Source organism: Mizuhopecten yessoensis, unplaced genomic scaffold, assembly GCF_002113885.1.
Source record: "Mizuhopecten yessoensis strain PY_sf001 unplaced genomic scaffold, ASM211388v2 scaffold9109, whole genome shotgun sequence".
NCBI classification, from domain to species: Eukaryota; Metazoa; Mollusca; class Bivalvia; order Pectinida; family Pectinidae; genus Mizuhopecten; species Mizuhopecten yessoensis.
In genome coordinates, this window is record NW_018407883.1 from 702,506 (window position 1) to 726,894 (window position 24,389).

The following is a 24,389-nucleotide window of genomic DNA, read 5'->3' on the forward strand; positions in this document are numbered from 1 at the left end:
TGTCCTTGAAACAGGCTAGTATATGAAAACCATGAAATTTTTACCCCACGAAAATAAATGATTCTATAGTATTACACATTTTGTGAATATACAGTCCGGATAAATCCAATGAAAACACTTATTAGTTTTATCTTTACCATGGATCTGTAACATTTGATTTTACTTCCTTATAACATCACAATGGGGAATATGACAGGCCGATACATTGAAAAATAATAAAAAACGATACATATGAAGTTGTTATATTACACCCTGTATAGTCAAACCTTCTTATACTGCCACCATTTGTCCAGTGAACATTTGGCAGTATAAAGGGGTCAAGTGATAAAATGAGGGAAATCTATAAAGGATTTATTAGGTAAACGAGAAAAAGGGACTTTGAAACAAGTTATTGGTAAACAAGATAGCAAAGAAACGAGGGGCATTATATTGAGGATTTACTGTATATAAACGAGGGGCATTATATCGAGGGTTTACTGTATATTAACCGGGGGCATTATATCGAGGGTTTACTGTATATAAACGAGGGGCATTATATCGAGGGTTTACTGTATGTAAACGAGGGGCATTATATCGAGGGTTTACTGTATGTACAGTCTATGATCAAACGATGTTAGTTGTTTCAGTTAAACTCTTAAATATAAGGAAGTGTCAATAATAATGTAACTACTGTATCAGACATAAAGTGTTATCAAACGTTCTATAAATAACTATTATTCCAACTCACCATGGCCAGGAATTGATATCTTGAGTGTACCCCTGTCTTTGTGATTCATGCAGTTTTGTCATCATTTTGTAGCGCACATATTTTCTCCCGGTAGCCAAGCGACTTCTGATTTTTTTCACAGTATTCATTTTTTAACGAAATTATGAAACACAGTTTAAATGAACATGTTGTGTTACTTGTAATTATTTGAGGTCTGTTTCTAGGTGTTGTGTACTAGCTCTATGCAGAATCAACAGTCCATGGCTCTAGTTGATGCTGTTCCCTAATATGTTACTATGAATAGCCCTGTAGTAACTTTCACTGGAGACAATTTTACCCAATAGATTTTGTCTACAATATTAGATATAATATCACAGTTTGTTTAATGAAGATGTACAGTACCTGATAAACTTTGATTTGTTTGAAATGCCACGTACCGTTTGTATAGAAATATGAATGCCTTCTGGCCATACCACTTATACAGACCATACAAGTCGACTTCTACCACCACACAAGTCCATTACCAAGTATCAGCTTAGTCATACTACATTAAAATACTTCAGAACAAAGACATCTGTGACATTTCATTTTTGAAGGTAAAGGTGATATGATGAACAGCTGGACACTAACAATTGTTTCAAATGAAAAATGGAGGATGAACCATCACATTCAGGTTTGCTTTAAATTTTCTCCCAATACTTGTTTTTATTACAATCACACAAACTAAAATGGTGTGGTCAGATGTATGGAAGTTGATAAGGGACACACTAGAAACCATCCTCCTGTCAGGTAAACATAAGTGCCTTGTTTAATGAGTTTCAGATAATTAAGCCCAGATTCATGAGATTCTACGCTTAAACTGACTCCAATTTACAAATTTGCCGACAATGAACTTATTTTCAATTTTGGGTTAGTTATTTTTTGCAGCAATATATTGTAGTACAGCAGAAATTGAGAAAAATTGGAACAGCTATTTCAAATTATGAATCAGAACTTAGAATACTGTATCAGAACTTAGAATACTGTATTAGAACTTAGAATACTGTATTAGAACTTAGAATACTGTATCAGAACTTAGAATACTGTATCAGAACTCACAATACCGTATCAGAACTTAGAATTCTGTATCAGAACTTAAAATACTGTATCAGAATATTGTATCAGAACTGAGAACACTGTGTCAAAACTTAGAATACTGTATCAGAACTTAGAATACTGTATCAGAACTTAGAATACTGTATCAGAACTTAGAATACTGTATCAGAACTTAGAATACTGTATCAGAACTCAGAATATTGTATCAGAACTCACAATACTGTATCAGAACTTAGAACACTGTGTCAGAACTCAGAATACTGTATTAGAACTTAGAATACTGTATCAGAACTTAGAATACTGTATCAGAACTTAGAATACTGTATCAGAACTCACAATACTGTATCAGAACTTATAACACTATATCAGAACTTAGAATACTGTATCAGAACTTAGAATAATGTATCAGAACTTAGAATAATGAATCTGAACTTAGAATACTGTATCAGAACTCAGAGTACTGTATCAGAACTTAGAATACTGTATCAGAACTCACAATACTGTATCAGAACTTAGAATTCTGTATCAGAACTTAGAATGCTGTATCAGAACTTAGAATACTGTATCAGAACTTGGTATATTGTATCAGAACTCAGAATACTGTATCGGACCTTAGAATACTGTATCAGAACTTAGAATACCGTATCAGAACTCACAATACTGTATCAGAACTTATAACACTATATCAGAACTTAGAATACTGTATCAGAACTTGGTATATTGTATCAGAACTCAGAATACTGTATCGGACCTTAGAATACTGTATCAGAACTTAGAATAATGTATCAGAACTTAGAATAATGAATCTGAACTTAGAATACTGTATCAGAACTCAGAATACTTTATCAGAACTCAGAATACTGTATCAGAACTTAGAATTCTGTATCAGAACTTAGAATACTGTATCAGAACTGTATCAGAACTTAGAATACTGTATTAGAATTCAGAATACTGTATCATAACTTAGAATACTGTATCAGAACTCAGAATAATGTATCAGCACTTAGAATACTGTATCAGAACTCAGAATACTTTATCAGAACTCAGAATACTGTATCAGAACTTCGAACAATGTATCAGAACTTAGAATACTGTATCAGAACTTGGTATATTGTATCAGAACTCAGAATACTGTATCGGACCTTAGAATACTGTATCAGAACTTAGAATAATGTATCAGAACTCACAATACTGTATCAGAACTTATAACACTAAATCAGAACTTAGAATACTGTATCAGAACTCACAATACTGTATCAGAACTTATAACACTATATCAGAACTTAGAATACTGTATCAGAACTTGGTATATTGTATCAGAACTCAGAATACTGTATCGGAACTCAGAATACTGTATCAGAACTTAGAATACTATATCAGAACTTAGAACACTGTATCAGAACTTAGAACACTGTATCAGAACTCAGAATACTGTATCATAACTTAGAATACTGTATCAGAACTCAGAATACTTTATCAGAACTCAGAATACTGTATCAGAACTTCGAACAATGTATCAGAACTTAGAATACTGTATCAGAATCAGAACTTAGAATACTGTATCAGAACTTGGAATACTGTATCAGAACTCAGAATACTGTATAGAACTTAGAATACTGTATCAGAACTTAGAATACAGTATCAGAATTAGAATACTGTATCAGAACTTAGAACACTGTATCATAACTCAGAATACTGTATCAGAACTTAGAATTCTGTATCAGAACTTAGAATGCTGTATCAGAACTCAGAATACTGTATCAGAACTTCGAACAATGTATCAGAACTTAGAATACTGTATCAGAATCAGAACTTAGAATACTGTATCAGAACTCACAATACTGTATCAGAACTTAGAACACTGTATCAGAAGTTAGAATACTGTATCAGAACTCAGAATACTTTATCAGAACTCAGAATACTGTATCAGAACTTGGAATACTGTATCAGAACTCAGAATACTGTATCAGAACTCACAATACTGTATCAGAACTTAGAATTCTGTATCAGAACTTAGAATACTGTATCAGAACTTGGTATATTGTATCAGAACTCAGAATACTGTATCGGACCTTAGAATACTGTATCAGAACTTAGAATACCGTATCAGAACTCACAATACTGTATCAGAACTTATAACACTAAATCAGAACTTAGAATACTGTATCAGAACTTAGAATAATGTATCAGAACTCACAATACTGTATCAGAACTTAGAATTCTGTATCAGAACTTAGAATGCTGTATCAGAACTCAGAATACTGTATCAGAACTTCGAACAATGTATCAGAACTTAGAATACTGTATCAGAATTAGAATACTGTATCAGAACTTAGAACACTGTATCAGAAGTTAGAATACTGTATCAGAACTCAGAATACTTTATCAGAACTCAGAATACTGTATCAGAACTCAGAATACTGTATCAGAACTCACAATACTGTATCAGAACTTAGAATTCTGTATCAGAACTTAGAATACTGTATCAGAACTCGGAATACTGTATCAGAACTTAGAATACTGTATTAGAATTCAGAATACTGTATCATAACTTAGAATACTGTATCAGAACTCAGAATAAAGTATCGGAACTCAGAATACTGTATCAGAACTTAGAACACTGTATCAGAAGTTAGAATACTGTATCAGAACTCAGAATACTTTATCAGAACTCAGAATACTGTATCAGAACTCACAATACTGTATCAGAACTTATAACACTAAATCAGAACTTAGAATACTGTATCAGAACTCAGAGTACTGTATCAGAACTTAGAATACTGTATCAGAACTCACAATACTATATCAGAACTCAGAACAGGTTTACTTAGAACATTGTATCACATCCTTGGACATTGTATTAAAACCTTAAACATTGTATAACAACTTTAAACATTGTATTACAACTTTAAATATTGTACATCAACTCAGGCCACTGTATAACAATTAAGAACAATGTATAACTGCAAGGTAATTTAAAATGGAACTCCATTGAGCACTTGTAACAGCTATTAGCAGGAGTAGACTAAGCATCTCTGTCTAGTGCTGTACAATAGTGAATAACCTAAGATACTTTCTATAACAGGCATGTCTGACATTTGTTTCAAAACTCTCAAGGGAATCATGCACCAATATGAGGTGTACAATTTCACGTGCCTGACGTGCAGATATTGAGCTGAAAGATTGCATGTGGGCCTTCAGGAAATGTACAATATTTACTATGAAAATATAGATCAGAAAGGAAGAATTCTTAAAAGGCCATTAAGGACTAGTAATCTTACATATGAAATTGTACACACATGAATACAATACAACCTTTTTTAAAACACTGACCACTGACTTTTAAAATTGCAAATATGATAAGTGTCAAGAAATTTCATTTTTTCAATATATATATATTAATACTATGCAAAAGGTAAATAATTTCCATTTAAAAATATCTTAATATCAATTTTTACTTACAAATATTTATACATGTACATGTTTATATGCTTTTTATTATCAATATACCTGTATATGAATATTTAAATTTCTTGTTTAATGTCCAGGTTTGATTACTTCATTTCAAATCACAGAAGCTTGCCAGTGTAAATTTTTGAAAGAAATTCAGTTGTTACCTGATGGAGTTTCAGAAAGTTAGTTCTCAGTTTGAATTTTTTTTTAGAATTTTTTTTTGCATATATACCTTGGTAAATGTTAACGTTTGACCTGACATAACAGCTAACAATATTATTGTGTTTATTTTATCTAAATATGTAACAGTCAGAACATTCATGCTTTGCATTTAGAAATCAAGCATATTTCATTCAATCATATTAATCATCATAAACTTGTGACATACATTTTGAATACAGGACCAATAACATACTTGCCAGGTTTTTTAATATTTTCCTGGGACAGATTATGAGTGCTCCGAATTAAAAACATAAATAAAATGTGTGTATATACACCTCAGGGGGAAAATAATACTTTTAAATGGCACTTTTTGAGCTGTTTTTTCAGTTGACATCATCAGATCTGAGAAAATAGGAATAGTTTAACAAAAGAGTTGGCAAGTATGAAATAATTATCCTACATATGCATGTCTGAATGAACTTAAAAAGTCTTTCTTTTTTCAATTAAAGTTAGATGGCAAAATTCTGAAAAATGATCTGAAGTCTTCAAAAGAATACAATTGATACAGGTAATAAATGGTGATACAGTGTGTCTTTATATAATTACCTGGGGGCCCGGGATAGACGGGATGTATATGTCGATTAGCACCTATACACAAAAATACCTGTAAACATGTACTTTCTACCTCTGTTCATTATCTATATTAGATATCAAAGATACAAGAATGTAGATAAATATAGAACTTGACATCTTTTATAATATGAAACTGTTTAGAATAAGCCCCTGTATGTGTATTTCAATTTCATTTTTTGCCAATCACTTTTGATCACAAACTTGATTTAATTAATGGCCTCACAGGAGCTGCACTAAGTAGATAAGAGCCATGAAAAGCTATCATCCTTTATCCAATCAAAATGCTGTATCCTGGCATGAAAAGTCTTGTAGTCAAACCAAAACACCTGGTTTGTTGTTGTTTTTTATTCCTGTTCATAGAAACATAATGCAAATGCTCACTAATAATACCTAATTAAGCAGTTGAGAATAAAATGACTTACCTTGGACTAAAACCAAGCTTCTCAAAGGCTCTTTCCTTTAATGACGGTCGTTTAGTTGTCATGGTTACAACAATAGTGCACCAACTCTAGCAGAAAGGTTTCCTGTACTTTTTTATCTCCATGATAGAACACCCTTCACCATCTACAACACACACATAATTCAGTAAAACACCTACCCTACACGTTATAATAAAACATATTTACATCAACTGTGTAAAATGAATTCAAGATGGTCTCTCAAGTTGTGGTATTACATTTTGTAATCTGTCCGATTATTTTTTAAGTTTATAGTTTATGAATCAATCATATAAGGATTCATAGCTTTTTTTCAAAAGTTCATGCCAGTACGAATGCTTAAAGTTTTTAATTATTAGTGACCTTAAAGATATTCACTTTCAATTTCGCTATTGAAGTGTGTGTCGTCAGTGCAAATGAGATTCACGGGACAACCTTACATCACCCAATATGTTTGCTTCTAATGGTTATTTAGGCTATTCAGGAAAAGCTTCAAAGCGACGCTGATCAGATTGCGTTCATAGCTCTATGAACACAATTTCTTCTAGCATTGCTTATTGAAGAACTTGCAGTGGAAATGTAAATAAAATATTTTCTGTTTTACATAACTATTCACTGATATCTAATTATATACATATATATGCATTAGTTATGATCCAACAGTTATGAGTCAACACTGATTATGAATCTGGCATCCAGTTCTAAGCCACTGACTTCTAACAACCCAAAGCAACACACTATATATATAATCAACTAGTAATTGTCACTCAATACTACAACATTTGTGAATGTCTGATATCTTCCATTTATACAACATGAAGGCCCAATGTCCCAAGCAATATTTAGGGGGAAGGGGGTCCACAACTTTTATCAATTCAATATTGGATGCACAACTTTTATTAATTCAATATTGTGTATCATTTGCTGAAAGATTTCCCTTTGCAATACAATGCATCTAACCAAATTTGGTTAAAATCCCTACTAAAGTCATGCATGGACTACTTATACATCAACACATATGTAGCACCGTTTTAAAGGATAATTTAATGTCAGACTTCATCAGCTGGTATCTCTAGTAAACTGTAATGTAGCATAAAACCTTTTAACAGTTCTATCTTAATCAATTTCAAATAAAAAAAAATGTGAATTGATGACTTATTTAAAAGAGCCAGTATATATATATGTAGCTGATTACAATATGTGTTTGTAAAGCAAGTAGTGTTCTGTACGTTTACTTTATACTGTCATGAACTTTCATTTATGATTTTGTTGTTTTATAATTACACAACATGATATTAACTCATTCACCCCTGAACTTTCATTATGAACAATTCCAACCTTTGAATTGGAAGAGTTCAAATGTGTCTTCAGGGGTGAATGAGTTAATGTCCGAGTCTGACATATACACTGGTTTTACTCAGTGGAATCAGACACATTCAATGACTGGGTAAGAAAAAATGGCAACCTCAGCTAATATGTTAAAGAATATGAAGACAGAACAAATATAATTACAACTATATAAATATACATGCAGAAATGATATCAAGTTATCGAAAGTACCAGCACCTTTCAGTGATTTACTTTCATCTAGAATGTCTGTATGGTGGTTACTTATATGACAACCCAACAGTTTAATAAATAATCATCAATTTTCTCTCAAATAATGAAAGAAAAGAGAAACAAGAAAGCAAACAATGTAAGAAAACACAGGAAGCAATTTTTCTTTAAGCACTGAAAGTCCTGGAGCCTAAATATTAAACACATTCTACTTTAACTGCTGACATGTCAGAGCAATAACACTACAACAAACAACATCATGACAGACAAGTGTACATGTTAGTATTGTTTCATGTGTCATACTCATTGTTTGTATGCAGTAAAGCATGACGTTAACGTCATTGCCGGTGGGTGAAAGTTTACATTAGAACTAGTGATGACATTAGGTTTTTTATCCCTCTTATATATATAAGTTATATATTGTATTTTGGTGTACTGCTATATAAAAACACAACTAGTGGTGTTCAGAAGCATGTGTGTAAACAGTCAATTATGCAACTCGAGAAAAAAATGTTATTTCCAGATAAAGAGTAACTGACACGGGACGTTAAGACAACCCCACTCAAGCCCTGTGACCGTGTGTATTAGGTTGCAATTGTCTAACACTTATATTACTGTGCACCAAGGAACACCGTGCAATGTAACATGTGACTTGTAAAATAGGTTTGTCAAAACATTACATCTAGTGCATAAAACAGCAGCCCGCACATATATCCGACTGTCATGACTTGGTGACTATAACCAAAAACGAAGATTGTTTTTTAGATTGTCGTCTGGTTGTCTACACACTCTGTAACATGTCAATGATGACGGATCGAGAAAAATCACATCTACATTTGGACTCGGTTTTTCGCTTCATATAGGACATTACCACAAAAGAAAAGAAATAAGTACCATGCAAATCAAAGAAACCGACTCTGTGTATCATCAAACCACTAAAACATCCACATATTCACCGTATATGTCCAAAAGTTCGGCAGTTATCTGGTGAATGACACCCTCCTCTGTTCAGCCATGTTTACATCCGAAAAGTACTTCCGGCTTTGGACAAGGGGACGCCACTCGGTTTTGCAACAATATTTCTTCTGAGGCACCAATGGGAAAACAGCTACATTCATTTTCTCAAATTGCACCAAATCAAAATGTCGACTATAGCGTAATTTACTGTATCTATAATATTATACAAATAAAGCTCATTTATATAATCTACACCACTGTAATTATTTTACATATATCTGTATACTTTTTTTTAAATATGATAAAACGCTGTTCAACACTGTGTAATGGTCAACTTATTAACAGAACAGTAAAAGATACATGCATGTAGACTATGTCGATTAAAAGCTAGTAAATTCTTTGATTTTTCCACTGATTACTTAGCAGGTCGTTTTGATAATTATTTAAAACTCAAACTACTGCAATTATATCATAGTCACTTTCATAAAACATTCATATATGGATAAGAGGGGATGCAAACGAGTTAACTGTTTTAACATTCTGCTGATGCGGATATTTCCCCCGAAAATCAAATCTTTTTCACCCATAAGAAAAAAAATGAAAATCCTTGTTAAATATTTTAACCTTTACGGCAAGTGTTTTACATTAAAAAAAAAAAACTGTCTTTATGGGACAAATTATTTAAATTCTTCTGTGCAACTGGATTTTGCCAATATATGTGAGTATTAAAATCGTTCTTGACACATCAGGCAGAAACACTTCCCTTTTAAATTATCATTGTTGGATAAATATCAAACCGGCTAGCCAGACTGTAATCCAGGATCTATTACTGTTTCATTTAAGCATAGATAACAATTTTACAGCATTTATGTGCTTACATGTCGAATTGTAAAATTAACTATAAGGCACCGTTTTTCACATCATCATTTAGAATTTAAAACAACTCATCACTTTAATGTGAAACGCCCCTGATAATATACTTGGCTGCACTGTTGTATTCTTTGATGAATAAACACAAATACGTCAGTAACTCGAATATAACTGTGGTATTGGAGCTTTTGGAGGCACGGCAGTCTAGTGGTAGGACGCCGGGCTCGGGACCGAAGGGTTGCGGGTTCGAGTCACGGCACGGCTCTGTGTTGTATTTTTGAGTAAGATACTTTCTCCGCTTGTTCCAGTCTACTCAGCTGTAAATGAGTACGTGGTTGGGCAGTGCTAGAATTGTTGAATGCTAGCTGTTAGCGCCGAAACGGCAGCTCCGGCTGTATGATCCTCAGGGAGATGAGAAAGATATGGGCTGGTTGCAAAGGCCCTATAACCACGGATAATAATTTGTGAACCGCTTTGAGACGACCTACGAACTAGGGTGTGATAAAGCTGTTTATAAGAACCTCAACTTATTATTATTATTATTATATACAAAGGCCAAAGGGCATTCACAAGGTATATACCGTAACATGTATCAAGGGTTTCTTTTTTCTTTTAGTTTTGTTATTTTTATACTTTCTGTCTAAAACATTTTCGACTCCATCAATTTACAATAACTTATATTGCTTTGAAAATTGAGTATTTTGAAGAATGACTTCAGAGAGAGCAAGTTTAGAAGCTCTGTTATTAATTTTTGTTTAAGGTTTCAGAACTGACCACATTGTTTCGATAACTATAATGGGGGATGGGATAACACAGACCCATCCCCGCGCCCGTCTAGTGGACTACCGCGGGTAAACAAGGGGATGGGATAACACAGACCCATCCCCGCACCCGTCTAGTGGACTACGGGTAAACAAGGGGATGGGATAACACAGACCCATCCCCGCGCCCGTCTAGTGGCTCTAAACTGTAGACAAAGGGTAACCAAGCGAGTTTGATTTTCTGGTGGTTTTTTTCTAAACCATTGACAGCATAAGACTCTTTTTTTTTTTATAAAGATACTACTGGAACAAGAAATAAGGCTTCAGCACAAAATCCACATGTGACGGTTTCATGAATACGGGCCCAGATCTTAGAACATAGACTTCGTGAATACTGCGGATCTCTTCGTTTCAGTACTGTATTTATACACTTAAGTTTTGCACTTCTTCCTGCATCGTACAGGAAACCAAAGCAATACATAGATCTATTAGTTCAGCAAATTAACCACAAAACAAGCACACAGACATAGACAAAATAGCGACAAACACAACGACCAAACGACTGGTGTTGATGATTATATTGTTTAACGTCCTATTAACAGCTAAGGTCATTCAAGGACGTGTCTCGATAGCAAGGTGTCTGGATTCAAGCCTCTTTATGACTTTGTTCCAGAAATAGAGTATTCAATGCTTCTAAAATGTCTGCTTCAAAATGCTAAACAAAATGAATGTGTTTTATAACGTGATGTCTTTGTGTCTTGTCCTGAATGAAAAACAAATAAAAATATTGTGATGTCATACCTTGAAATTAACATTTTTTTTCTGATATTTCGAAGAATAGTGTTTGTTTTTGTTGATGAACGACGTCATTTTCCAAATGTTTCTTTTTGTTCTATTTGTTTATGAACTTTTGATGTGCGGCGGTAAAATCAAAAATGTATATTTCCTTTAGTTTGAAACCCGTTTAATAAAAAAAAAATCCTGTATATGCGTCTTATGAATACAATCAACGTCTCATATGTATCGACAAAGTATCGTGTTTGTGACTATATTAATTAAAGATAGCCGCAAAATAGAATTTCTAGAAAAAAAAGAGAAATATGTAAGCATGGCTGGTGATTATAAAGAAATCAAACCAAAACTAGGATTGAGTTTGTATGGAAAAGTTGGAATTTCTATAAAAACTCATTTTCCATAAACATTTACGAAATTTATGTTTTCGAAAACAAATTGATTTACTTTTGAGATTCAAAACCTTTACATTACATCTATTCATAGTATTTTACCTACACATACGTAGTCTTGTTACCCAATAGGGCCGCGCGCGCGGTTGCCAAGTGGTTAAGGCGTCTAATATTCTTCTACCACTAGCCCTCCACTACTGGTTTTGTTTGAACTGATCAGCCAAGTTGAGTTTTAGTTTTGAAACTTTAATATATATTAGAGAGTCCACAATTGTTCAGAAGGCTCTTTATGCTTTGCATCTATACGAATGAACCAATTTTTCTTCATTAGTAATAGCGGATAATCTAAACAATATAGTACTTATTTTTCTGTTTTTGCCTCGAATCAGTTTTGACCAATGAAATATCATTCTGGTATTAATTTCTATACCAAGAAGATGCCTGCCGAGCTCTCCTTAAACCATGATGTCAGGAGTAGAAGATTTAAGGTGAAGGAAATGATCTGCAAACTTTTAAGTGGACTCATTTTATAAGGATATGATGAGAAAAACCTCATACTTCACAACCATATAATAAAACTGGTAAACAATATTGTCAAATGTATCCAGTTGACACTGTGTTGTTAGATGACGTAATCTACCATTTTTCAGTACCTAGTACATGGCCCTTGTTCCTTCAAGAGCTAGTATGTTTTTGCTTTGAACAATCTCCCTACTAACAAAAAAATCAAATAATTAAATTCTCTCAAACTATCAGATATTCTTCCCCGACTGAAAAACATGGTAGTTGACGCTTGTATATTTACTTTCATGTTACATTTATCGCAATATAATTATAGACATCTAGCTACGTTTTGCAGATCGTCTTGACTTTCTGCTAATAATACAGTGTCATCTGCATATAATAAACAGAATTATTTGAAATACTTACCGAACTTGTTTTCAAGTAATTTAGATACTGATTTAAGACCATCGGCATTCTCTGATGGTAAGAAACATTGTATATCATTCAGAAAGATGGAGAAATGGAAAAAAGGACATATTTTCACATTGCCTGCTCCATTTCCACACCTGAAGAAATCTGACGTTTCTCCATTATTTACTATTCTAAACTATATCTCATTATTATTAATGATACTTTTATACATATTTCCATTCGTGTCATTTACTGAATATGTTTGCCTTAGCGCCTTGCGCTAAACGGCATCAAAAGTTCTTTTTTGAAGTCAATAAAGGCGCAATATATTCGGCCGCCTTTGAGTTTTAATTAGTTCAAATAGTATATGTACGGTGAGGATATTGTTATTTATTGAATAAACTCTACGGAAACCAGATTGTTTTTCGTTCAAAATCTGAAAATGCTCCGAGATTCTAGTCAACCTATTGGTTAGTATAGCTGTAAATAGTTAACCTACTCAGCTCAGAATGGTAATGGGTCGATATGTTTTTAATTGGAATGATACTTCCTTCTACCCAGTATTTAGGAACGGCCTTTGTTGAGAATAGAATATTAAAAAAGTTTTTTTTTCATAAAATGGTAAAATGATATCTGTATTCGTTTTTAATCGGATCATCTCAGCTTAATAAGAAACCGAAAAATTAAACATTCTAAAAATAACGAGGCGGAAAATAAACATCTAACTAACCAAGTATCATGACTGCTATGAAAGCAGGCTACATGAGACTTCTAAATGAAGTGACATGGAGCTACATGTTTAAACCATAGCAGGCTAGCAACCGAATGCATGCTACAAGACACTTCCAAATCGAGGCTAGGTCGTGACAAGTTACAAGAGGCTACTGAACAAGCAATATGCACAAGGCTAGGACGTGACAAGTTACAAGAGGCTACTAAACAAACAATATGTACGAGGCTAGGGCGTGACAAGTTACACGAGGCTACTAAACAAGCAATATGTACGAGGCTAGGACGTGACAAGTTACAAGAGGGTACTAAACAAGCAATATGAACGAGGCTAGGTCGTGACAAGTTACAAGAGGCTACTGAACAAGCAATTACACGAGGCTAGGACGTGACAAATTACAATGGACTACTAAACAAGCAATATGTACGAGGCTAGGACGTGACAAGTTACAAGAGGCTACTAAACAAGCAATATGTACGAGGCTAGGACGTGACAAGATACAAGAGGCTACTAAACAAGCAATATGTACGAGGCTAGGGCGTGACAAGTTACAATAGGCTACTAAACAAGTAATATGTACGAGGCTAGGTCGTGACAAGTTACACGAGGATACCCCAACACGCTACAGGGGGCTAAAACCGAAACTAACAACGATACTACTAAAATAAGCTATATATTATGGATACACCAGCCCCTGCCTATTCTAATTGGATTTGCTAGAAGTCAGTTTATTGGAAGAAGGTTTATTGGAAATAGAGGAAAATCTTCATAAACCTTGGACCAGATTATTTTTGAACACAGAAAAAATGGTGTTGCCCTTAAACACATTTAAACAAACTTGGTAGCCCTTCATCCCAGCATGCTACTGCCCAAATATCATCACCCTGGGCATTTTGGTTATTCAGAAGAAGTTGTTTAAAGGTTTTAAACACATTTGAACCCTGTGACATTGAATATTTGTCAAGGTCATTCATATGAACAAGCTTGGTAGCCCTTCATCCTAGCATGTTACTGGCCAAATATATTTATCCTAGGCCTCTTAGTTATTCAGAAGAAGTTGTTTAAAGATTTTTGAAGACAATTGACCACTGTGACCTTGAATATGAATGAAGGTCATTTATTTGAACAAACTTGGTAGCCCTTAATCCCAACATTCTTCTGACTAAATATCATAACCCTGGACCTTTCGGTTTTACAGAAGAAGTTGTTTAAAGGTTTTGAACATATTTGACGATTGTGACCTTGAATATTTTTCAAGGTCATTTATTTGAACAAACTTGGTAGCCCTTCATCCCAGCATGTAACTGCCCAAATATCATCACCCTAGGCCTCTCGGTTATTCAGAAGAAGTAGTTTAAATGTTTCAAACATATTTGACCGCTGTGACATTGAATATAAGTCAAGGTCATTTATTTGAACAAACTTGGTAGCCCTTCATCCCAGCATGTTACTGGCCGAATATCATCACCCTATGCCTCTTGGTTATTCAGAAGAAGTTGTTTAATGATTTTAACATATTTGAACCCTGTGACCCTGAAAATGGATGAAGGTCATTTATTTGAACAAACTTGGTAGCCCTTCATCCCAGCATGCTTCTTGCCAAATATCATCACCCTGGGCCTTTTGGTTACTGAGAAGAAGATAGCTAAAGTAAAATATTGACGACANTGCCAAATATCATCACCCTGGGCCTTTTGGTTACTGAGAAGAAGATGTTTAAAGTAAAATATTGACGACAGACGGACGGACGGACGACAGACGGACGACGTACGCCGCACCATGCCATAAGCTCACCTGGCCCTTCGGCCCAGGTGAGCTAACAAACGGGATGATTCTATATATTTCTTTTTATATGTTTTATTTTTATTTTCAGTTATCGTAATTGAGTATTTCTTTCACCATAACTTGTGTTACCTTCGAAGGGGTATAACTCTGCTTCACATACTTGTTTAAGTGTTCGATCTACAAACACGGGATGGCAATAAGTCGTCCTTGACGAGAAAAAGTTAATTGAAAGAAGGCGTACAGTCTAGTAGTTACTGCTGGTGATAATGTTCGAGGGGTGGTATATATGCTAATATCAAGATGTTAAATAGCAGACTGTATGTACCTACATATATGCATACATTGAATATCGCAATTGCAATCTCAAGCCCGGGTTGTTAAGGGCGAGTCTGGTGTGTTGTACGAGAGGGATGTCTGAGGATTTGTGGTGTGTATATATAAGGGAGGGAAGTGATCTGATATAAAAACTTGCTTAGGATCTAAAGTACTTCTGTATTTGTTAAAGGTTTCGCCATTCAAAGCGAGTGGTTTAGAGTTTAATGATTTCCTAGTGTGAATAATAATCGCTAGAAATACATAGAAAGGAAGCATTCGAAAAATTAAGAAATCTTTGCTGAGAGCAAAAATAGTTTTAGAACGTCCTCTATATAGCTAATCCGTCCATTGAGGACACAGACGTAGTACTTACATCATGTGCGTGTTATCGTCATCCGGATACAGGTCTCAACGTGTCATCACAAGTAGGAGTAAGACGAGTCTGACTTAGTGCGTTATCAAGTGGAAATAAAGACTAACATTATTATTATTATTATACATGTATCATCTATCCTCCTTTGCTTCGAGCAGAAAAACATCGAAAAGATTTGAATCGATAATTTAAAAGCCACTTAATATCGACTTTATATGCTCGAGTTAACAATATCGTCACCTGAAAATCGACACAAATTGAAAGCACAGTGGCAAATCCACATCAAGGTGGCATGAACGCAAATTTTAGTCTACCTAGAATGTTTCCCCATATATTTTAACACTAACGATAGGTCAGAGTGCCGTATTTCTGTAGACTGCAGACCTTGTTAATTGTAATAACTTCCATGTCCGGAGCGACGAACTAAGTAGAGTTTCCTGTTATACCTAACGAATTTGGTACATATTGTGTTTATGATATGATTTATTTACTCTGGGGTAGGTCAACCACCATTTGAGCAAAACACATCTGATACTTGTTTTGTTATTGGGATACATTGAAATCTAAAACGATTATAAAGCTGATATAACAGACTAAAGACAGAATATCTGTTTACACATTTTTGTGGAATCAGAAAAAGGTCGAGTTCGACAAACGACCTCTCTGTCACCTGACATTTTAGTTTTATCTCGCGTCATTCCACTTAATAACATCGCAAGGTGAAATTGATAATCGGAAATATTTTCATAATTATCATAAATGTAAACAAAATATCCATTTTGTGATATTCAAAATATTCACACTCAGATAATACAAATATATCTGCAATCTTTAAAAAAAAAAAAAAAAAAATTGACTCGAGCCTTTTACACCAACGTCTTGAAAAGTCGGTTGAGCGTGAAGGGTAGAGGAACGTAAACATGACCATTACGTATATACTATCTGTAGGGTGGGCGCCGTCACGAGACAATGACCTATTATGTCCTATTCTGGTATACTACAGTGCCCGCTAGATAAACTCGTGGTATACGTGTTACGTCGTGGGAACTCTGCCCATTATTCTCATTATTAAAAATAGTTATTATTGTCACAGCCTGGACACTGTTACAAAGCTTATTTAGTACACTGAGTTTAGAATACCGTGTCTCCATACGGCTTTCGGTCAAGACATTTAAAATAGGCTAACAGTTTATTACTTTCATTGGTTGACTTTCATGATTGATTGATCTATCGTTTATGTGTTTTAATAAATATACTATGTTATTTTATAGATGAATGATATATTATACCGGAATAATTATCATTACCTGTATTTTAGTTTTTTTCGAAATTAAACGTTGAATCGGAAGCGGGAGTAATTGTACAAAATAATGCATGGACAAATGAAAAAAATAGGGTTTGTTGTAAAGGTTTTTTTCGGGTACATATATCTAGACGTGCGCTTTCTGTTATACAAATATAAGGACTAGTGCCAGAATTTTCTCTCAATCAATCTTCATCATAACATGCAACATTTGTCTAGGGCCTATATATTTATATAGAAATAACTTAAAAAATACTATACTTGAAAACTTCTTAAAATTATTGAGGAATTATTCATTCTCATGGCACAAATTCGCCTTTCCGTACGATCAGTTACGACGATTGTTACGCGGCATTGCATGGAAGTCAAATTTGTCAGCAAAGGGATAGATACAATTCAGTTATATCCTAGATAAGAAGTGCTTCGAAGCTAATAACCACCGTTTATCAGGTACAAATGTACCTCTATCATTTCCTATAAATATTTAAAATTCACTGCATCCAAACATTTCAACCAAAAGCAAATGCTATAATAGCTGGATTGAAATGATTTTTGAATCACCTCTCGTCCAGTATGTTCTAATTGTACTTCCAAATACAACTATCAACTACAGCGGGAATTTCAAGACACGGTGAAAGGCAATGAGTATATATATATCTTCTTATATGTTTGGGTAATTCTGATTTTGAACGTTGTAAAGGGACTAAACGCATATGTAAAATAGAATAATGCATTATGTTATGGAATCCTACATATATACGTATAAGTATCTTCCTAAGTTAACTGATGGTGTTATAGCTAGGCTCTAAGTATCCTCCTAAGTTAACTGATGGTGTCATAGCTAGGATGTAAGTATCTTCCTAAGTTAACTGCTGGTGTTATAACTCGGCTCTAAGTATCCTCCTAAGTTAACTTATGGTGTTTTATCTAGGCTCTAAGTATCCTCCTAAGTTAACTTATGGTGTTTTATCTAGGCTCTAAGTATCCTCCTAAGTTAACTTATGGTGTTATAGCTAGGCTCTAAGTATCCTCCTAAGTTAACTTATGGTGTTATAGCTAGGCTCTAAGTATCCTGCTACGTTAACTGATGGTGTTATAACTCGGCTCTAAGTATCCTCCTAAGATAACTGATGGTGTTATAGCTAGGATGTAAGTATCTTCCTAAGTTAACTGCTGGTGTTATAACTCGGCTCTAAGTATCCTCATAAGTTAACTGATGGTGTTATAACTCGGCTATTAGTATCCTCCTAAGTTAACTTATGGTGTTATAGCTAGGCTCTAAGTATCCTCCTTAGCTCACTTATGGTGTTATAGCTCGGCTCTAAGTATGTTCCTAAGTTAACTGATGGTGTTATAACTCCGCTCTAAGTATCTTCCTAAGTTAACTGATGGTCTTATAACTCGGCTTTAAGTATCCTCCTAAGTTAACTGATGGTGTCATAGCTAGGATGTAAGTATCTTCCTAAGTTAACTGATGGTCTTATAACTCGGCTTTAAGTATCCTCCTAAGTTAACTGATGGTTTTATAACTCGGCTCTAAGTATCCTCCTAAGATAACTGATGGTGTTATAGCTAGGATGTAAGTATCTTCCTAAGTTAACTGCTGGTGTTATAACTCGGCTCTAAGTATCCTCCTAAGTTACCTGATGGTGTTATACCTCGGCTCTAAGTATCCTCCTAAGTTCACTGATGGTGTTATAGCTAGGCTCTAAGTATCCTGCTACGTTAACTGATGGTGTTATAACTCGGCTCCAAGTATCCTCCTAAGTTAACTGATGGTGTTATAACTCGGCTCCAAGTATCCTCCTAAGTTAACTGATGGTGTCATAGCTAGGATGTAAGTATCTTCCTAAGTTAACTGCTGGTGTTATAACTCGGCTCTAAGTATCTTCCTTAGTTAACTGATGGTGTTATAGCTAGGCTCTAAGTATCCTCCTACGTTAACTGATGGTGTTATAACTCGGCTATTAGTATCCTCCTAAGTTAACTTATGGTGTTATAGCTAGGCTCTAAGTATCCTCCTTAGTTAACTTATGGTGTTATAGCTCGGCTCTAAGTATCTTCCTAAGTTAACTGATGGTGTTATAGCTAGGCTCTCAGTATCTTTCTAAGTTCAACCATATTCCAAATCAGAATGTACATGAAAGTTTCCTTCCTTTGCTTCATGAAACTTGTAATTGAACACTTGAAAACTGAAAGGTTGATTTTTCTTCTCCTTTCATATTAATATATCTATAATGTAAAAAATCAAATCGCCCCCGTTATTGCGCTATCACTTGTACAAAACTTGCCAGTCTCACAAGGACTTAATGTCGATAAAATGTACGTAAAATCCACGGTTGTCGCTTCATTATATGCATAATTATAAAAACAACCTCAGAAAGACAAATGTAACATAATCCACTCAGTGGTATCTGTATTGTACGAACCCTAACGTGAACTTTAACTTTTAACCCTGACTCATTATAACCTTTAAACAATACAAACATCTTAGATAAAGATAATTAAATGTTTTTGTTACTTAATATAGATTTTTTAAACTCCGATGTATCGATGAATGAATATTTGATCGATCGGTCGCACGTCTGGATACGGCATTCAGTCCGAGACAATGCAGGGTTTTAGCGGGGTTAATACACACAAAATGTATCTCGGTAATATAAAGCATTTGCAGCTTAACGTCACTTGGATTAACAATTCAATCACAGTTTATTTTTGAAAGATTTTTCAATTAGAGTGAAGAAAAATATACGATCAAGTCTTTAATGCCTGCTTTCAAGTAAAAGCATAACCGTTTTGTATCTTGGATCGAGTTTGGGAAAAACCAAAATATAATGAGATTTGATTAATGAAGCTTTCAATTATATACTGTTATTCTGGGGCGTGAGTATATAGCAGATGTCTGCCACAAGCGGGCGCATAAACAACCTGGAAAAGTCTGGTGGAACACCCATTTACAAGAAGAGAACACTTCTTTTAATATCTTGCTTTATTTAATTTTCAAAAATAGAAGTAGACAGGAAATACCAGCTCCGTTACATAAGCGACGGGAAACCTAGCAAGTAGGTATTTAATTTATCATTTCTTGGTTCTGAAATAGTTATAGGTGCAAACATTTTTTTCAATATCCTAAGAAAATTGTAAAGAGTTGAAAAAAGGTAAATTGTCAGAGGCAATATACATTTAAACAAAATGCCGAGAGGGCAGGTGAGCTAAAAAATGTCATTTAGAGGAAGTCTTTAAATGCCAAAATCTGCCAGTTCCTTGCGTATGCTACCAAATAGGGAATATTTGTCATGCTTTTCTGCTTTCTGCGCTCATTATGGTCACATAAACACGGGATACTTTTATAACCGTACCGTAAACAGTTAACACATCCCTCTTCGGTGTTACATTGTTATGGAATGCTATAACGGCTTGTCATTAGTCTTTCATCAACATGTGGTTATCTTTTTATGTACCTTATTACAAACAGTACGGTGAGATATGTATCAGAAAGCGTTTGAAAGGGAAAACACTGAATTCATTTCAGTTCCTTGTTGTAATTACGACCTCCGGTTAATAACAAACAGATCAGTTTGAAGCATGCAACAATATCGCTGTTATTGTAATCCAACAACCACACTGTAGACCTTACAACATATTGACACAGTCAATTTTTCCTATTTTCTAAGTGTCTATTTTGCTAGATCTGTTAACTTTTTTCTGTGCATCATGTTTAATTGAAAAAATGAAATGAATACACGTATAGTTAATATCAAACTTTTTTTTTCAAATCCTTGGCAGATTGTTTATATGTCTATAGATATTGTCGTAACGTCAATTTAGCTGAATTGTAGCCGCGGGAACCGTAGCTTCTAGGCCGATTTTTTTATCGTTATCGGATCTATGGTCCGATAACAATAAAAAAAAAAAGATCGGGCCTAGAAACTACGGTTCTCGCAGCTAGCTTAATTGTAGATGTTGAAGAAATGATCTTGCGTCGTCGGTGACCTAGTTTGCTCTATTGTCATAGAAGCGTTTCTTTCGACACTGATGGTTTTTTTGCCTACAGTGTATCTTTCGTGTGATCTAAACATATACGACATACAGACTGTATTATGGGATATGTTATCCTCAAAATTCTATGACATTATGTCACTTTGAATAAGACATCATACGAAAAGTCGAAGGGAACAAAAAAAACCCAAATGCAGGTGGAATTGAAGTTACGTTTAACATTATATAGCTTATACCATAAATATATTTTTGCACTTAAAATGATTAAGAATGGAAAAATAAATCGTAAAAGTTAACAGTATATTATATAATTCTTGTTTTTTGGTATTGAATATTTGCCGTCAACTAGAACTTTTGATTGAGTTAAAACCAAAATATGTGGCTTTTGTTAAACAATATTTAAATCAGTATCGGAGGTGTAGCATATTAATGGAATATACACGAAACCGGCCTGCAGATAGACTATAGAGTGACCTGAATACAATGCTGTTTAAACTGGTCCCAAACAACTGGTCCCAAACAACTTCAAATCAATCTTTTAAAACGCTTCCTTCAGTATGATTTTGATCCGCTTTACTCTGACGAAAACGGTAAAGATTTCATGTAAACACAACTTGTTTACATCCTATCATGACACGTGTTTATGTTGACGTCTAAAACGGGGTAGTAAACAACGGCGAAATAACTGACAATTATTTGGATCACATTCAAAATCAGAGTCACAGGACACTATCCTCAGGGTCGATTGATTAGACGTGTCACATTAGTTCTGTTAAATGACGCCCATAAAGATATGCCAATATGATATCTACTTACAAGTCGATGTATCGATATCTCAATTACTCAACTCATGTGTGATGTTTACAGTTATTACAGCTCCCCTGGTGAATATAAACGACAATTTACAGAACCACAAACTCAGAGATTCGGGATAACTTTATCATAATCGGTTAATTTCTTTTTAAATTCGATTGTACGGTTGTCTTACTAGTTAAATAATTTGTCCACATGATTCGTGTACAAGCAAATATAATACAAAGTAGTTATTTTTCATGTATTGCATAATCGTCTATTAAATTCCAGTGACTTTCTTACATTCAACAAAGGAAATAAATGAAACTTTTAATTATTTCAGATCCATTGTAGCTACGTCAGCGGAACGTTGTACATTCACTCTAAACCATCAATACTTTTTCTACTTTATATTTTCAGATAAACATGGCGACTCTATCGAGAAAGAACAGTATCGATTCTATGAAACTATCAATGGAGTTACAGAAGCTGAACGCGAGCCTGGAGGATCGAATATCCGTTATTGAACACAAAAAGAGCGGGATAAATATGACCATACTATCACACTCCACGCCCATCTATCTACAGAGAAGGGGCAACAAAGACTATCTGAACTCTTTCGATGCAGTGCAATACAACGACGAGCCTCGTTCTCGCGCAGCAAGTTTCGGAAAAGCAGAATCTGTTCAGTCATTGAGGCGAAAAATCAAAGATATTTCACATCACAGAGAAAAGTCAGAAGACGAGCTCGCCCACTGCGTTGGTTCACATATCACATCAACAAGAGGAATTCATAATTGCGAGACATGTTCTGCCTTGAGTAGAATTAATCCTAGGGGGCGTCGTATGTCACTTCCTGCAACTCTTGTGCACGTGAAACCTATCATTAAGTTAAAAAGTGAGACGTCTAATTCAAGTTCAGCGTCTAGTTTAAATTCGTCTCGTGGAAACTTGACGGGTTCTAACAAGGTACCTGAAACGTTTGATACGGAAGAAATCGACATGCATCTGCGCAGAGTTAAACGCGAGCTAGGAAAGCGGAAACCAAAGTCCATATCGGAGTTACGTGCCGACATGACCACCACCTATCAGCATCGGAGGGAACTGGAACAGGTCGAAAACGAGATCGTTACGGATATGATGCACTCGCTCGATGACAAGTATTACAAGGAACTAGAGGGCTGTCGGTATCTCCGACACCACGGCAGTCTGACCGACAAACAACTTTCAGTGGAAGAGATATTTGACCAATCCCAAGACCACATTCATACTAATGTAAAATCAGGGGAGACGTTTGTTAGCCAAAAAGTCACTTGAAAAACTCTTGACTAGATTAATAACACGTCTCACAAGATATATGCAAGATCATGAAGAAATATGTGATACTGATATTTCCTCAGCCCTCGATTTAACTCCATCGAACAAAAGCAGATGTGCAGCTAAATGTTTTGGTTCATTATTCAGATGACATAGCTGTCTCTGAGGAGCACACCATGCGTTACTTTAAAATATTTTTACCAATTTAGTCACCCAGGCTTCATTAACGCAATGGTATTCACTGCAGACACTTTATTAGCTTCCTTATTGAACAACCAGAGATATTTTATCTACATCGAACAAAGTCAGATATTCCATCAACCATGAACCCACATAATCGAAAATGTAGAAATAGCCCACCAGTGTTCAATATACCAACCAGTAAAACTTTTCACCAGCCCTCTGTATTGATAAACTCGCTGTTTTTACACGAAAAGAGACTATACGTGGTTTTGTCATTGAAAACGATATTTTGTATGACGGTCGATGCATGTTCACAGGACACATTTATAACCATATACCGTTCCTTAGGATAAGCACATATATCAATTTAAATACGAAACTGTAGTCACCTGTTTTGGCTGTTGTGATGATACGTGCGTTTTTCCAGTTTTATTTCAGTGATATATTTTGTATAATGAACCTGAAAACATCATGACCATCGTCGTTATCATCCGTTGTCATCTTCGTCAGCATTGTTATCGTCGATAAGAAGATTGGCTTATCAATATATATGCTCTTTTTGATTAAAGCTCAATAAATTATTACAGATATCGCTGTTATCATTATTATTATTTTTTGCATCTGACCTTTTACGACACGTTGAGTTTTCATACAGGTAATAGTCTTCATGTGCATATTTTACTGTTTTTCCTAGAGAAAGACATCAATTAATCTGAAAACGTCCCCATTGCGCCATCACTTCATGCAGAGTAACCAGGATAGCGCCATGAATTTTGTCACAAAACCTTTTATACGCATATGATAATGGCCCGATTTTTATTGGATTCACAATTACAGTACAAATTATTTTTTACGGTATGGT

The 24,389-nt window shown here is 34.7% G+C and overlaps 2 protein-coding genes across 7 annotated transcripts in view; one reads left to right on the forward strand and one right to left on the reverse strand.

The window, feature by feature from the left end:
- LOC110457364 (oxidation resistance protein 1-like) overlaps window positions 1-9,085 on the reverse strand; it is an 82,753-nt gene extending 73,668 nt beyond the window's left edge. For all 4 annotated transcript variants that reach the window (XM_021508596.1, XM_021508593.1, XM_021508594.1 and 1 more), the window contains exons 1-2: window positions 9,000-9,085; window positions 6,472-6,613 (exon numbers count right to left, since the gene is read on the reverse strand). In XM_021508596.1, coding sequence (XP_021364271.1) covers window positions 6,472-6,533 — 62 coding nt within the window. In that variant the 5' untranslated portion in view covers window positions 6,534-6,613; window positions 9,000-9,085. The remainder of the gene's footprint in view (window positions 1-6,471; window positions 6,614-8,999) is intronic.
- LOC110457365 lies at window positions 1,216-24,109 on the forward strand. Of its 3 annotated transcripts, none has more exons than XM_021508597.1 (2): window positions 1,216-1,379; window positions 22,448-24,109. In XM_021508597.1, the coding sequence occupies exons 1-2, from the start codon at window positions 1,314-1,316 to the stop codon at window positions 23,342-23,344; spliced, it is 963 nt and encodes a 320-aa protein (XP_021364272.1). In that variant the 5' UTR covers window positions 1,216-1,313; the 3' UTR covers window positions 23,345-24,109. The 3 variants fall into 3 exon arrangements, with proteins under 3 accessions (XP_021364272.1, XP_021364274.1, XP_021364273.1); XM_021508599.1 differs by lacking the exon at window positions 1,216-1,379 and adding an exon at window positions 20,174-20,302; XM_021508598.1 differs by lacking the exon at window positions 1,216-1,379 and adding an exon at window positions 20,174-20,298.
- Window positions 24,110-24,389: the final 280 nt, after the last annotated feature.

Bases quoted from the DNA above. Each gene is read 5' to 3' on its own strand.
- LOC110457365 (XM_021508597.1), top strand. From the start codon at position 1,314: ATGATGAACAGCTGGACACTAACAATTGTTTCAAATGAAAAATGGAGG. The intron at 1,380-22,447 runs GTTTGCTTTAAA...TTATATTTTCAG, and splicing joins GGATGAACCATCACATTCAG to ATAAACATGGCGACTCTATC.